Here is a 13,319-nt window from a genome sequence, read left to right as displayed (position 1 = left end):
ATATTTTTCTGTTTCTCTGACAGTTTTCTTTGTAATTTCTCAGTCAAGGGTCAAGTGACTTGTGCTTAAAGTAGTAAAACACTATTAATATGACAGCCATTTCTAGGTACTTTTCAAGTCTATGCAACATAGACAGCTGGAAAATTTAGGGACGACAGAAGAATTCCTTTAGAGTGGGATCTAAAGGTTGGCAGGACTTGGTGAACTACTGGACTGTTTTCATGCTAACCTCTAATGGATGTTGAAAAAATTTTCATGATGTCTAGGCATATGAAATATAAATGCTCACTTACTGAGCAAACAGCAGAGGGCAAATCTGGAATTGAAGTGGCCTGTGTAATTCTAATTCCAGTTCTCAGACCAGGTTTTCACTCCTAGTCGAACTCTGTGGAGATCTGAAAACATCTTGAAAGTTTCAAAATATTGCAGATCTTTGCAAATAGAGCTTGGATCTAGCCTTGGGAGTTTCTGTTGCCAGTTTCTGTCTTGAATGCGTTGCCGTGTTTACGCTCTTCTTGGCTTTCCCATCTTATTAACCAGCTCTCCTCCCAAGGACAGTGAAGTAGAGCAGAACAAAATGCTGGCTAGGGCTGCTCCAGCTTTGCTGAAGGGCAAAGGGTAAGTTACAGCCAGAGTGCACTGGAACCTTGAACTAACCAAACTAAAAATGGAGTTTCTTTTGCAAAAATGCTCTGTGAGTGAAAGACCATATTCAGTTTAGTGAAAGCAGTGACCTGTCATAACCCAATTAACAGCACCAACTAGTTATTTTGCGTGGACACATCTGTGTTGTTATTCACTTTCTAATATCCTTTGTTTTTCTTTTAAATGACTAACCTGATGATATGATTTTCAAAAAAATTTTTTTTTGCTTTGCTTGCAACCTCTTACAGTACAGATGAATTCTTTGGCCCTCATGGTCAAAGAATGCAGATCTGTTTTCCAAAAAAATTGTTCAGCCTAAATGGAAGTCTTCATTTGTAAAGTTAGTCAAATGAAATTGTGAATTTCTTTGCCTGGGTTTTGCTTGTGTTTTTCTTAGAACATTGTTTAGACACTTCCTTTACTGCCTCGGATTTCCAGATTTTTTTTTTTCTACCACAGACTCACTCCTGCTTTTCCTGCTCATTTCTGTTCACGTCTCTTTCTTTCCTCCTGCCCTGTTTCAGGATACAGTACAGCCTGAATGTGGCAGACAGGCTAGCCGATGAACATGTTCTCATCGGGCTGTATGTCAACATGCTCCGGAACAACCCATCATGGTTAGTGCAGGTTTGGCTTCTTGACTGTCCTTAGAAAGGGGAACAGTCTGAGCTGGTGACAAGGAGTCTTAGCAAGGGGCAGAGCCACGGCATGCCGAAGGTGTCACGAAGACACTTTTCACCTAATTCAATATAGAAGTCTTTTGCCATGTTAGTTTGGATATTTCCCTTGAATATATCATAGAATTTGTAACCTTGTTTATGTCTTAGCTAAGGTGAAAACTTGTGCAAATGGGTGTTGTGCCAAAGATGAGCATTCAGGTGGATGCAGGACACTGGGTCCCACTAGTCGGTTCTTTGCTATTTCCTATCAGATGACCACAGGCTGGTGATGCAGACACTTGTCTCATTTCAAGGACATGCTAATTTGTGAAACAATGCCCTTTCACTTAACATAGAACTGAAAAAGAACAAAAGTAGTATGATAGGATCATATGGAAATCACTTCTTTGTCTTTCAACAATTTGATTACTTAAGAACATATCTGAGTACCATACTGATGAAGCTTGCTTTCAAGTCCCAGAACATACAAAGTTTGCTTTCAGATGTGTAAATATGGAATTCAGGTAGCCCTGTATGTTAGGATAAAGGTATTTATTCATAAGAGGAATCAACAAAGAGAGCAAAACTGGTGGTAGTGGTGGAAGGGGTGTCAGGAAGGTATAAAAAAGAAATATATGTGTAATAAAATATCTGGCATAAGCATAAAAAAAAGGTATTTATTCATGAAGTTTTTCTATTTCAATTATGACATAGGAGGTTGGTTAAAGCTACTTGATTTTCTTAATAATTGTACATTTGCAATTTGAATGAAAATGAAAGAACAGACTGTAAACTTAGATGTTTGTTTCAATCTAGGTTAGGCTACTGTTATACAAGAATTATTTAGCCAACCAATTCTTTGGAAATATTTTAATTTTGCTGAACAACTCCAATTTTTTTCTGAGCTAAGGGTCCATAGTTTTTCTGAGGTTACCACTACTAAATGAACCAGTGGGTTAAATTCCCATTAAAGTGTTTTCCACCTTCAGCATTACCAGGTCCCCTTTCCACTTCACAAAGGCATGCTGAAACACTTAATGTCCACTGCTTGATGCTCACTGTCCTCACCACTTCATTTCTAGAACTCTCTCCTACCTTGACTATTTCCAAAGTTCCTTTCTATTACTGCTTCTGACGCCTTAGACCTATTTTTGCAAGATTAGCCCAAGACAATTTTAGGTTTGATGAACTAGTGAATGTTCATTTGTTTTAATAGATTAATATAATAAACACCTATTAATTTGTGTGTTTAAAAATGTATAAGCACGCTAATTTAATCCCCTCCTTATGGTTAAGAATATACTCTTCAGCTGACTAATCCCATCACTTTGTTCAAATTCCCTGAGCTTCTGGATACAGTAGCAGCTACTTTTTCATAGCTCAACCTCTCAAAACTACAAGATTGCCTTAATCTTATTACCAACAAATTTAGTACCCTGATGTTAATGGGAGCTGAAAAATTAAATAATTATTTTTTAAAAAACGTATCTGTAATCTTCAAAGAATTCAGTCAGTAGAGATTCAATCAAAAGGCAGTGATGTGATAGCATTCCATCCTCTCCCCCATAATTCTAAGTGCATCCCAGTCATTTCAACCACTCTTCTTTGACCTTTTCTTAATTAAAGCTGTAACAAAGAAATCTCCAAAGAGGAAAGCTCAGAGTCTGTCACTACTAACCATTATCCTACTCAGATGATTAATCATATTGACTTGATGGTCACTTAAGATCATCGTACTGTCTCAGTAGAGACATCTTACCTCTGCCTGATAAAGCTACAAGGGATTTATATTTTGAAAACAAAACAGCATGTAAGACTGATCAATGAAGCAGGCTCCATTTGAACAGCTGCTTTCATATTTCTCATTGTTTTTTCCACCCCCTTAATAAGTTCCAACTTCTTCAGATTTCTCATTTTTTCCCCTCCATTTCCTTTATGTTTTATTAGGTCTTGACAATTTCTCACACCTGTCATGATTTTATATAAATGATATAGTGATCTATCACCTTCTATATTGTCATCAGAACTCTAATGCTTGACCATCATTCAAAACTGTGAGGTATATAATGGTAATAATCATAAGAGCTACTATTTTTAAAGCACTTGCTTCATGCTAAGTTCTGCTAAAACTTTATGCACATGATTTCTCTGAGTCCTTAGAGTAAGCCCACAGAGTAAATACAGTCATTTCCATTTTATAAATGAGTGAAGGAATCATTTTAAAGAGTTTACCTGACTCTTTCATAGTCACACAGCTACTAAACAGTGAGCAGAGATTTTAACTATTATCCCTCCAAGTTCATGGCCACTGTGCTAACATCACTTTTTATAAAACCTGCATCAACACTTGCCCTCTAAGAAGCTTTCATGGGTAATTTCTCCACACTGCAGCCTACACATATTTACTTCTGCAGTTGCATCTCTTACTGTGTGATTTTTTAATTTCCCTTTAATAAATATTTTGAACACATATGGGTAAGAAAAATGGTGATTGCCTGTAAGTTAACTTCTGTGAACTAGCTCCATGAGTTGTGACCTCTCGTAGTAATTCTAAGCTTCTAAAAAGGCAAGAATTTTGTTTTCATTTTCTTTTATCTCATCAAGATAGACAGAATGGGAATAATAAATTCTGCACTTATGAAGTGCTTTATAAATGACAGGGTCCTTTCCGACACATTATTTAATTTACTTTTTCAAAGTCCTAGAAGGTTGGATATTGTTTCCATTTCCCTATTAAGAAAATGCAAGCCCCACGACATTAAGACCTCATCCAAGGTTATATGTCATTAGGGGCTTGCACACAGATTTTCTGAAACCAGCCACCATCCATTTTCTTCCCCATTCTTTCCGGCTCCTGTCTGCATCCTTCATGAGATGCTCAGCAAATGGGCACCTCAGTTGATCTCCATCAAAAGGTTGGTCTCTGCCACTATTCAGACAGGCTCCTGACGTGGGAATCTTGTACTCTTCTATCCTATATTAACTACTTAACACCATGGGAAAGTGGCCCATGTGTAAGTAGTCCACTGATAAATTAAAGAAACACTCAAGTCATTGCTGATTCTGATGTCAGATAAGCCACCTACGGTAATAGCAACTCAGGGGAGAACTTCTGCTACTGCCTTCCTAATTTAAAAATAAAAAATCCTTTATGGCTTTTAAGCACCTTCTCCAATTCAGGTAGGAGGTATCTCAAAATATACCATGGTGGGGCTTTTCTGCTCTCCCCTAAATTTACCAAGTATCTGGGTTTACCAGAGACTTACAGGGAAGTGTCTCTGGCTGGCAGACCAAAGATTAGAAACAAACCTAGAACTTCTACCTCCAACCACAATTATATTCCACATGTTTATCATTCAGAAGCTTCTAGCATATTCCTTTTAACTCTGGAAGGGACGGAGGGAAAACAGCCTAACGCTCCAGTCTGTAGTTCACTGTCACAATCGATTGCTGACATTTGGTTAGACTTCTCATAAAACTGGGTTAAAAATGTTCTGCTTGTGTTTTCCTCCTGTACAAGAGACTGTACTTTTGTAATGCCAAGAGATATCTTGATAAATGGATTGATAACCCAACTAGCTTGAAATTATTCTACAATATTTTATATTTGGTAAAAAAAAAAGACACGTACCACATTCTTAAAATGCCCACTTCTGAATTTCATATATGAGGTCTAAACTTTCATCAGCTTGCCTGCTGGATTCCTACTGCACTTAGTTTACAACCCAGACCCCTCACCAGGGCCTACAAGCCCTTGTGTGAGCTGCCCCTCGCCTACCCCTCCCCAGTCTCAGCTCTCCTGAGGTTCTCCCTCTCCATCAGAATATTTAGTCACATCAGCATTGGATCAATTCCTAAGTCAAGCCAAGCTCTTTCCTGCATCAAGACCATGATGCTGGCTCTTCCCTCTGTCTAGAACATTCTTCCTCGTTGCACTGCTACCCACCTTCCATATGCATGTGTGCTGACTCTTCCAGATTCCAATCTTAGGTTAAAGGTACCACCTCTGGTAGGTTCCTATATAAATCACTGTCATGGTATATTGTTTATTTCTTCATCATAACCATCATCCTTAGGTGGGTGGGTGGGTGGTTGATTTACCATCTATCTTCCCCTCTATGGGAAACAGATCCTCTCTGGCACCTAACACAGTCCCTGGTATTCAGTAGGTGTTTACCTGCAGATGTAGAATATTGATAGTGCTGTACCTAAAATTCCCTCTTACCCTGAACAAAATTGTCAGGATATGCAGAAATTTTTTTAACATAAAATAAATATTTTAACAATAAAATAAATATTTTACCATTAAAAACAATCATCTGTGTAGAGTAGCCCTTATTACTCCTTAGTATAGAAGTATACAGTAGATGAAAAAGTAGACCATTAAGCTTTATGTATATAGAGGTGCTAAATGTGAACAAGCACCAGCAATTCACTGATGTGGCAAAGCCAATTAATAGGGGTTAATAAAATGAAAAATTAAAAGTGACATTGTGCAAGAATTAAAAAAAATAATGCTCTCTGATCTCTTCCACTTTTTATTAGTTTGCTAAGGCTGCCATGACAAAATACCACAGACTGAGGGACTGAAATTTATTTTCTCAAAGTTCTTGAGGCTGTAATCCCAAGATCAGTGTGCCAGCAGAGTTGGTTTCTCCTCTGTCTTTGGCTTGCAGATAATCCTCATCACTGTGTCATCAAATAACTTTTTCCTTGATCCCGTGCATACCTAACATCCCTTCCTCCTCTTAAAAGAGCATCAGTCATGTTGTATTAGAGCCACATCCTTAAAATTTCATGTAACCCTAATTACTGCTTTTAAAGCCCTATCTCCAAAATAGTCACTTTCTAAAGTAGGGCATCAGGGCATCAATATATGAATTTGGGCGGGGGGGGAACTAAATTCAGTTCCTAACACACTTCAACATTGAATCCACTGAACTGTATGCCTTTAGTATTTTTAATGTGTTAGCCTAAGCTTTGATTGAACGTGTAACCTAGATTGTAACATAGTGAGTTGTTAAGGTCAGAATCTTGATAAAAGAGTTTGAAGATATTCCTAGGAGGAGACATTATAATGGTAAGCTTTTTAATTATTATTATCCATGAAGAATTCCATTCCATTATTTCCTGTCTATTTCTTACAAACCACTCATTAAAGGATCATAATGTTGAGGTTTAGTCCCACGAAAACACTGCTCAGGCCCCAATACCATTTCATTCTTTTCCACCCTTACTCTCTCAGACTCCTAACTGTCTGAACAGTGCACTTTCCCATAGCATTTTGCTCTCAACCACCCGCAAAAGATTGGAAACAACCTGAAAAAGAAACCCTCCAGTTAAGCATTAAATAATAATGCCTCCCTAGACAATAATCTTCCCATTAGCTACTTGTATTTTAATAGAAGACCAGAAAATGAGACTAGATGGCCTTAAAATTAAGCTCTAGTGATAATATTCCTAGATAGATAGGGAAAAAAATACCAAGGAAAAACTAGAGAAGCATTTGTGGTACCCCTTGGATCACAACAATTTGGGGTTGACTGTCCCACCCTGGAAGTCAGATCAGGCCCACAAGAAATCAAAATGTGAACACATCATGAGTTCTCAGAAATCGTTGCTGAATCACAATTTAGTAAGTCCTGGCTTAGATGGGGCCACTTGAGTGTCCTAGATTGTCATTTGAAATCACTGGCAACGAACTCCATCCATGCATATAAGATAGAAAATGGAGAGCTTTCAAAATAATGGATTTCTCCACTCTGAAAGGCTGTCAACACAGCAGCCACTTTTTAATTCATCATAGTCTTGTAGCAAGATTACTGAAAATAAAGTCCTGAAATTATTAGCTAGCAAGGGAGGAAGGGTTGGGATTGGTATGTATTTTAATGATTCAGGGATTATTGGCTATTCGTTTTCAACTATTTGTAATTGAAGTCTTGAAATAATGGAATCCATCAGAAGAATGCCTCATTCACCTTTGTATAATTTGAACATACTGAAAAGGAACATGTGGACTCATAAATTTTTCGTGTGCACAGAGGGGTAATATATCACACCAGCTCTCGTTCACACAGTGTGGGGGGAAGGAAGGCATGGAATATGAGTTATCGCCTGCTAGACAGAGCCCCATAACTTCACATCTTACATTGCTAGGAGGCTTTTTATTTAACCTTCAGATCATTTATACTTGCTGGTCATTCATGATAAAAATTACATCAAGAGGTTTTCATCAAGTTGTCTATCAAAATACTCATATGAGTATTTCTGTCAAAGCCACTCTTTTTTAAAATTTTTAGTCGTAGTGGACACAATTCCTTTATTTTATTTATTTATTTTCATGTGGTGCTGAGGATTGAACCCAGAGCCTCGCATGTGCTAGGCAAGCGCTCTACCACTCAGCCACCACCCCAGCTGCTCAAAGTCAGTCTTAAGCAAACAGATCATCATCCTGGACTTGGATTAAAAGTCCCTTTTGTCTGTGCAAACTGTATTGAATTAGGCAGATAGTCTCTAATATGCCAGCAAGAAGTGAGAAACATGTTAAAATCAAAAGAAATGGGCTCTTTGTCTGGTAGTCATATGTTTGAAGCAAAGACAGTGTAACTTGCTCTTTCTTGTTGGAACTACACTAAGAAACTTGGTTATTTTTAACTACTGTAGAGTGCAGACATTGTTTTATAAAGACCAACATCTGCTTTAAAGAACCAATTTTCCAGAAATAATTCTGTGTTTTGCTGTGAAAATTATTTTCTTATTCCAAGTCTAAATTTGTGTGCTGTTTGAGATCTCAATCTACTTTAGGAGACGCTACACATTCTGTGAGCCCCATTTCCTAGAATTTTTGGTCTTCAGGGAATGTTTATAAAAATATCACACATGCTATGTTAGTATCAGTTAAACTCTCATGAAAAATATCCATTTTATATGACTTACATCTGGGCTTTACTTCATGTATTTGGATTTCCCATTTTGTCTTCTAGATCCTTTCTACTCAAAGTGTTCTTCAGTATCTCTTGGGATCTCATAAGAATTCAGGTTCTCAGCTCCCAGGCCAAACTCTACCACTGCCCACTACATAATTCAGAAACTGCCTTTTCACAAAAGCCTTAAGTAATAGCTCTGACTTTAAAGTTTGAGAAGCACTGCTCTGGACCATACAGATAGTAGATGAAATTTTTGAAAGAAACAAGAATTGTTAACAAATCTATACAAGATACTTATGAGGCAAAACAGTAATACTGTACTATCTAAAAATTTTTAGGTTATTAATGTGTTCCTCACAATGATGATACATTGACATCTTTTACATGTGTTATCACTTGGACAAAAGTAAATAAATACCTCTTTCTGAGAATGAAGCTGTGAGTTGGTAAATAGGGAAATTTGGAAATACTCTAGTTTGTTACTGTAGCCCAGAAAAGGAGCTAAATCTAGAGTGAATGTATTCAGGATTAAAAATAGGTATAGTTTATATATGTGATGGGTACAGAGAGAAGCAGAGATAACGGAGACAAGAAAGTCTTCCAAATGTCCAGAAATAGATTTATAGTGATGGATTAGCCAACCAGGGGAGAGCTATTTTGAAGTGGCAGGCCAACGTACCAGAAGTATGTAATGAACTCCACTCATTCTCTCACCTTAGAACAAAAGTTTAAAAATTGTGTCGAATGTTTAATTTTTATGTAAATGCACATATAAATAGTTGTATGTTATTCATGTTGATCTGAGTCTTCCCAATGGATAATTCTTATAACCTTAATATTGGTATGGAAGTGTGTCTTTTAAAATGTATAATCATGAATGCTAATGTTTTTATTAAGAAACAAAAGTATAAGAGCCAATGGAGAAGAACACAGTATGTTTGGAAATGAGAAGAACCAGTTTCTAATCTTGATTCTGACCAATGTACACCATAATAACTGATAAGACAAACTAAGACCAATTAATCTGTTAACAGGATTAGTGTTATTGGTATATTTCATAGAACTTCTTTTTTAATAGCACCCAAAACTGAAGCTTGAATGAAGGGCTTCAGAAGACAAAGTTTTCTGAAATTTGGGAACACTGATAATACTTCTACCTGTCCTAGTTTTCAGGGATTCAGAACAGCCTAGTAAAAAAAGTTTCTATACATTCATAGTAGACACTAAACAATTACCATTAATGTTATGGGGAGCCACTTCTTTGTAAATATAAAAGGTAAATTACCTGGAAAGTAAATATTATAGATACTAATATTATAGATATTATAGATAAGAATTGTATTAGCTATCTATTATTCCATAACCTTCACCCCCAAAGCTTAGCAGCTTAAAAACAAAAAATATTTATTAACTCATAGTTTTGTGGAGGAATCCAAGTTTGGCTTAATGAGCTGCATCTGGTTCAAGGAGTTTCCTGAGGTTACAGTTAAGCTGTGGACTGGGGCTCTGAGCTCATCTGAAGGCTCTGCTGGTGGGGATTGGTGGGGATTCATTCACCTGGTTGTTGGCTGGCTTGGAGCCCTCATCACATGTGCCTTTCCACAGACATGCTTTAGACATGGCAGAAAGCTTTCCACAAGGTAAACAATTCAAGAGAGCTCAAGAGAAAGAGATCCCATAATCAAAACCATGGTCTTTTTAGACCTAATTTTGGAAGCAACATTCCATTCCTTCTGCCATATTCTATTCATCAGAAGCAAGTTAGTAATGCCAGCTCATACTAGAGGGGAAGAAATTACGCAAGGATGTCAAAACTAGCAGAAGAGGTCACTGGAAACGAACTACAGCTGGGATTTTTTTTCCTTTCTATGTGCTGTCATATTTTCTAACATTATGAACTCTGTCCATGCCTTACTCGTATAATAGGGAAACAAAAATATTAAAGACAACAAAACTAAATTAAAGAATGAATCTTTATATCAGAAATGTTGATTATAAAAGTCATTTCTCTTTGGAGCTCTCTTAGTAAGATGATTGAATTTCGTGAACTCAGGATTTATTATTCAACTTCCTGTCCACATATTAGATTATGTCATGAATCAAAGTTGGAGATCATTAATCTAGCAGGGTTTTGTACAGCTTGCAAAATTTTGGCATTGAAAAACTGAAATAGGAAGACCCCCTGATGGTGATATGAATATGTCAATCTTTCTCGATTGTCTAACACTCTACTTCTTGCTCTATTCTGGATAGTATGCTTGAGAGTTCAAACCGGCTTGATGAAGAGCACAGGCTGATCGCCAGGTACGCAGCAAGACTGGCAGCAGAATCCTCCTCGTCTGTAAGTAGTTTGAGTGAAAGGATTCATCTGTTGGCATTTGAGATCCTTGAATTTCACATGCCATGTCCATTGTTATCATTATAGTTGATACTAATTACCAACAAAATAGTACTAATTTATTGATTCATGTGTCTGTTGTTACTTTTATGGCTTCTTGNTATATATATATATATATATATCAGTGCTACATGTAATTAGGGTCAAATGAGATAATAAACTATGAACATGGCACATAAGCTATTCATCACAAAAAATACAGTCTATGTCTAAATTTTCCTCACAGAAGTGTTTTATATGGCCCCCACGGTGTTTTCAATTCTTTACTAGCTGTCAGCATTAACAAGTCAGATGGTTAAACTTAAAACTCTGAATTTTCAGTTTATCTTGAAAGACTAACAAGACCAGGTCCATGTTGCTCATAGCAGCAGGTACCTGGAGTAGGAACATTCCTTTTCTTGCTTACTCTGGACAGGGAAAGCATTCACCATTTTGCCACAACCCCCACCCCTAGTCTCCTTCTTTCATTTATGTTACCTCCCTGGCCCCACTCAACATTTGAATTAGTGATTCCTGGTGAAGTGTTAACTCTCTGTGTGCATGTGATCATTTAGATGGCACTAACTTCTCCAGTCTGTTTCTTTCCTTTCTTAAGAACATTGGTTATTTTTGTTGTCCACCTACTTATATCATATACAACCTTTGTGGATCCATCACAGGAATGATAACATTCTCACAATCATTTGTGTTTTTTTGTCAATCTTCTCATAATGATATGTCAAGAATGCTATGATTAACTAAATAAATCATCATTAGCAAGATATCTCCACATTAGAATGGAGATAGAAAGGTCATTACTTGGGTCCATTTTTGTGTCTTCCCTATGGAAAACCCCACATCTTTTTCTCACTGTGCTCTTCTATTCAGTCACTAGATTTCCTACAGCACTCTGCCTTTCCACTCCTCACCACTTCATACCCTGTGGTCTATCCATTTCCAAATACACCATGCAGAAACCTAGAGTTCACCCATCCAGCAGATGACCCCTCTACCCACTTAATAGGTCGACTCAGTGTCATCTCTTAATATTCCCTTCCTGGTTACCTTAATGATGTAGTCATGTTTTCTCTATGCTTCTATTGAGTCTTGTGCTACTTTAACCATAGTAGTAATCATAGCAGTTATATTTGTCCGTGCTTTGAGAATAAGAAACATCTTAATATAGGACATCAGCCACAATAATATGTGCTCATAATAGATGTTGAATTTAAAAATATGTTGAATGGAAAAATGAATGAGTCAGTATATTTGAGGCAACTTAAAATTTAAGAAAATTTTATCCAAATGAGAAGAGTAGGATGTCCTCAAATTCAAAACTTGAGTCTGAAGGGCATCCAACAAGATAGTAAAATAACATGTTAACTTTAATTAATCAAATTATTTAATAGAATATGGCTAACCAATAAGCTAGACCTGATATTTGAAAAAATATTATACACACACACACACACACACACACACACAGAGTCTATGTTATGAAAATGTAGTAGACTTTAAAAGCCACATAAGGATATAACTTTGGATTTCTTGAAGGTCACATATTGAGACATGACTACATAAAATTAGCTGGTTTGGGTGCCTTATGGTGCCCAAAAATGGTGCCAGAAGGTGGTAAGATCAGAAATTTGCATACCAAATTTCAAAAGTGGTGATCTTATCTTTTATGACTAATATTCTAAAAATCTGGTTTTTTTCTCTCTTTCTCTTTCTCTGTCTTTATCTCTATCTCTCTCTATTCCATCAATTAAAGAGGCTAAAAATAATTACATATTTAAAGTATGCCAACACAGTAAAAATTAATAAATATCTCCCTTCTTTTGATTTCTCCCTACATCTCTACCTTTTGCTTCCCTTTAGTCTGCCTATATTTGTTTTTTCTCCTCCAATTCAAATCTCTCATTGTCTTCTTCTTTCTTATTTTTTTTCCTCAAAAGGCCTAATATATAGAACTGACCTGCCATATATTATTTCTTATATTTCTTGACTTTAAATTCTTAGTCCTAATTTTTTAAATCAAGTAAGTTAGATGCTATACATTTTATAGCTTGGTATTGTTTTCCCCCTCTGTTGATTACTATTGATTGATTGCAAATAAGTTAAGAGACTTCTTAACTCTTGAGGAATAAACAAACTACCTATAGCCAAATTCAGCCCATTTTTGTACATGAGCTAAAAATAATCTTTAATATTTAATTGGTGGGAAAGGGAGAAGAGTCATATTTTGTAACAAGTGAAAATTACATGAAATTTAATTTTAATGTCCACTAGTAAAAATTTTATCAGAATACCTCCATCTCACTTTTTTACATATTATCTATGGCTATTTACATACTGTAGCAGCTTAAATAGTGACTACTTTATGGTCTCTTCCATTTTTTCACTTTTCAGTTAACAATCTAGTAGAGCAAAAATCATAGCTTGAGATATTATGGTTATAACATTGCTAGGCCCACTTAACACCTCCTTCATCTAGATGATTCCTGATCCATTAATATAAATAGCAAACCAATTACTGAAACCCATAACTTGCTCAAATAAATTTCTTTTATCAATGCATAAAATATATGGAAGAAAGAGAGGCTTAATATGGCAAAATCACAAGGAAAACCTGGATCATAGATAAAAAATGTCACATGTCAAACTTAACTATCAAAAGCCAATTAGGATACAGAACACAGAACCTCAGAATTT

The 13,319-nt window shown here is 36.3% G+C and overlaps 1 protein-coding gene across 33 annotated transcripts in view; it reads left to right on the top strand.

Moving 5' to 3' along the window:
* Positions 1 to 13,319, top strand: part of Dtna (dystrobrevin alpha) — a 315,681-nt gene that overhangs the window by 260,368 nt on the left and 41,994 nt on the right. For 19 of the 33 annotated variants that reach the window (XM_048806343.1, XM_048806342.1, XM_048806340.1 and 16 more), the window contains 3 exons: positions 541 to 618; positions 1,170 to 1,262; positions 10,484 to 10,571. In XM_048806343.1, the coding sequence (XP_048662300.1) occupies positions 541 to 618; positions 1,170 to 1,262; positions 10,484 to 10,571 (259 nt within the window). The remainder of the gene's footprint in view (positions 1 to 540; positions 619 to 1,169; positions 1,263 to 10,483; positions 10,572 to 13,319) is intronic. The other 14 variants (XM_048806354.1, XM_048806355.1, XM_048806359.1 and 11 more) reach the window with 1 other exon arrangement.

Source organism: Marmota marmota, unplaced genomic scaffold (genome assembly GCF_001458135.2).
Source record: "Marmota marmota marmota unplaced genomic scaffold, marMar, whole genome shotgun sequence".
Taxonomy (NCBI): domain Eukaryota; kingdom Metazoa; phylum Chordata; class Mammalia; order Rodentia; family Sciuridae; genus Marmota; species Marmota marmota.
The sequence above is the reverse complement of the archived record's forward strand: the minus strand, read 5'-3'. Positions and strand labels throughout refer to the sequence as shown.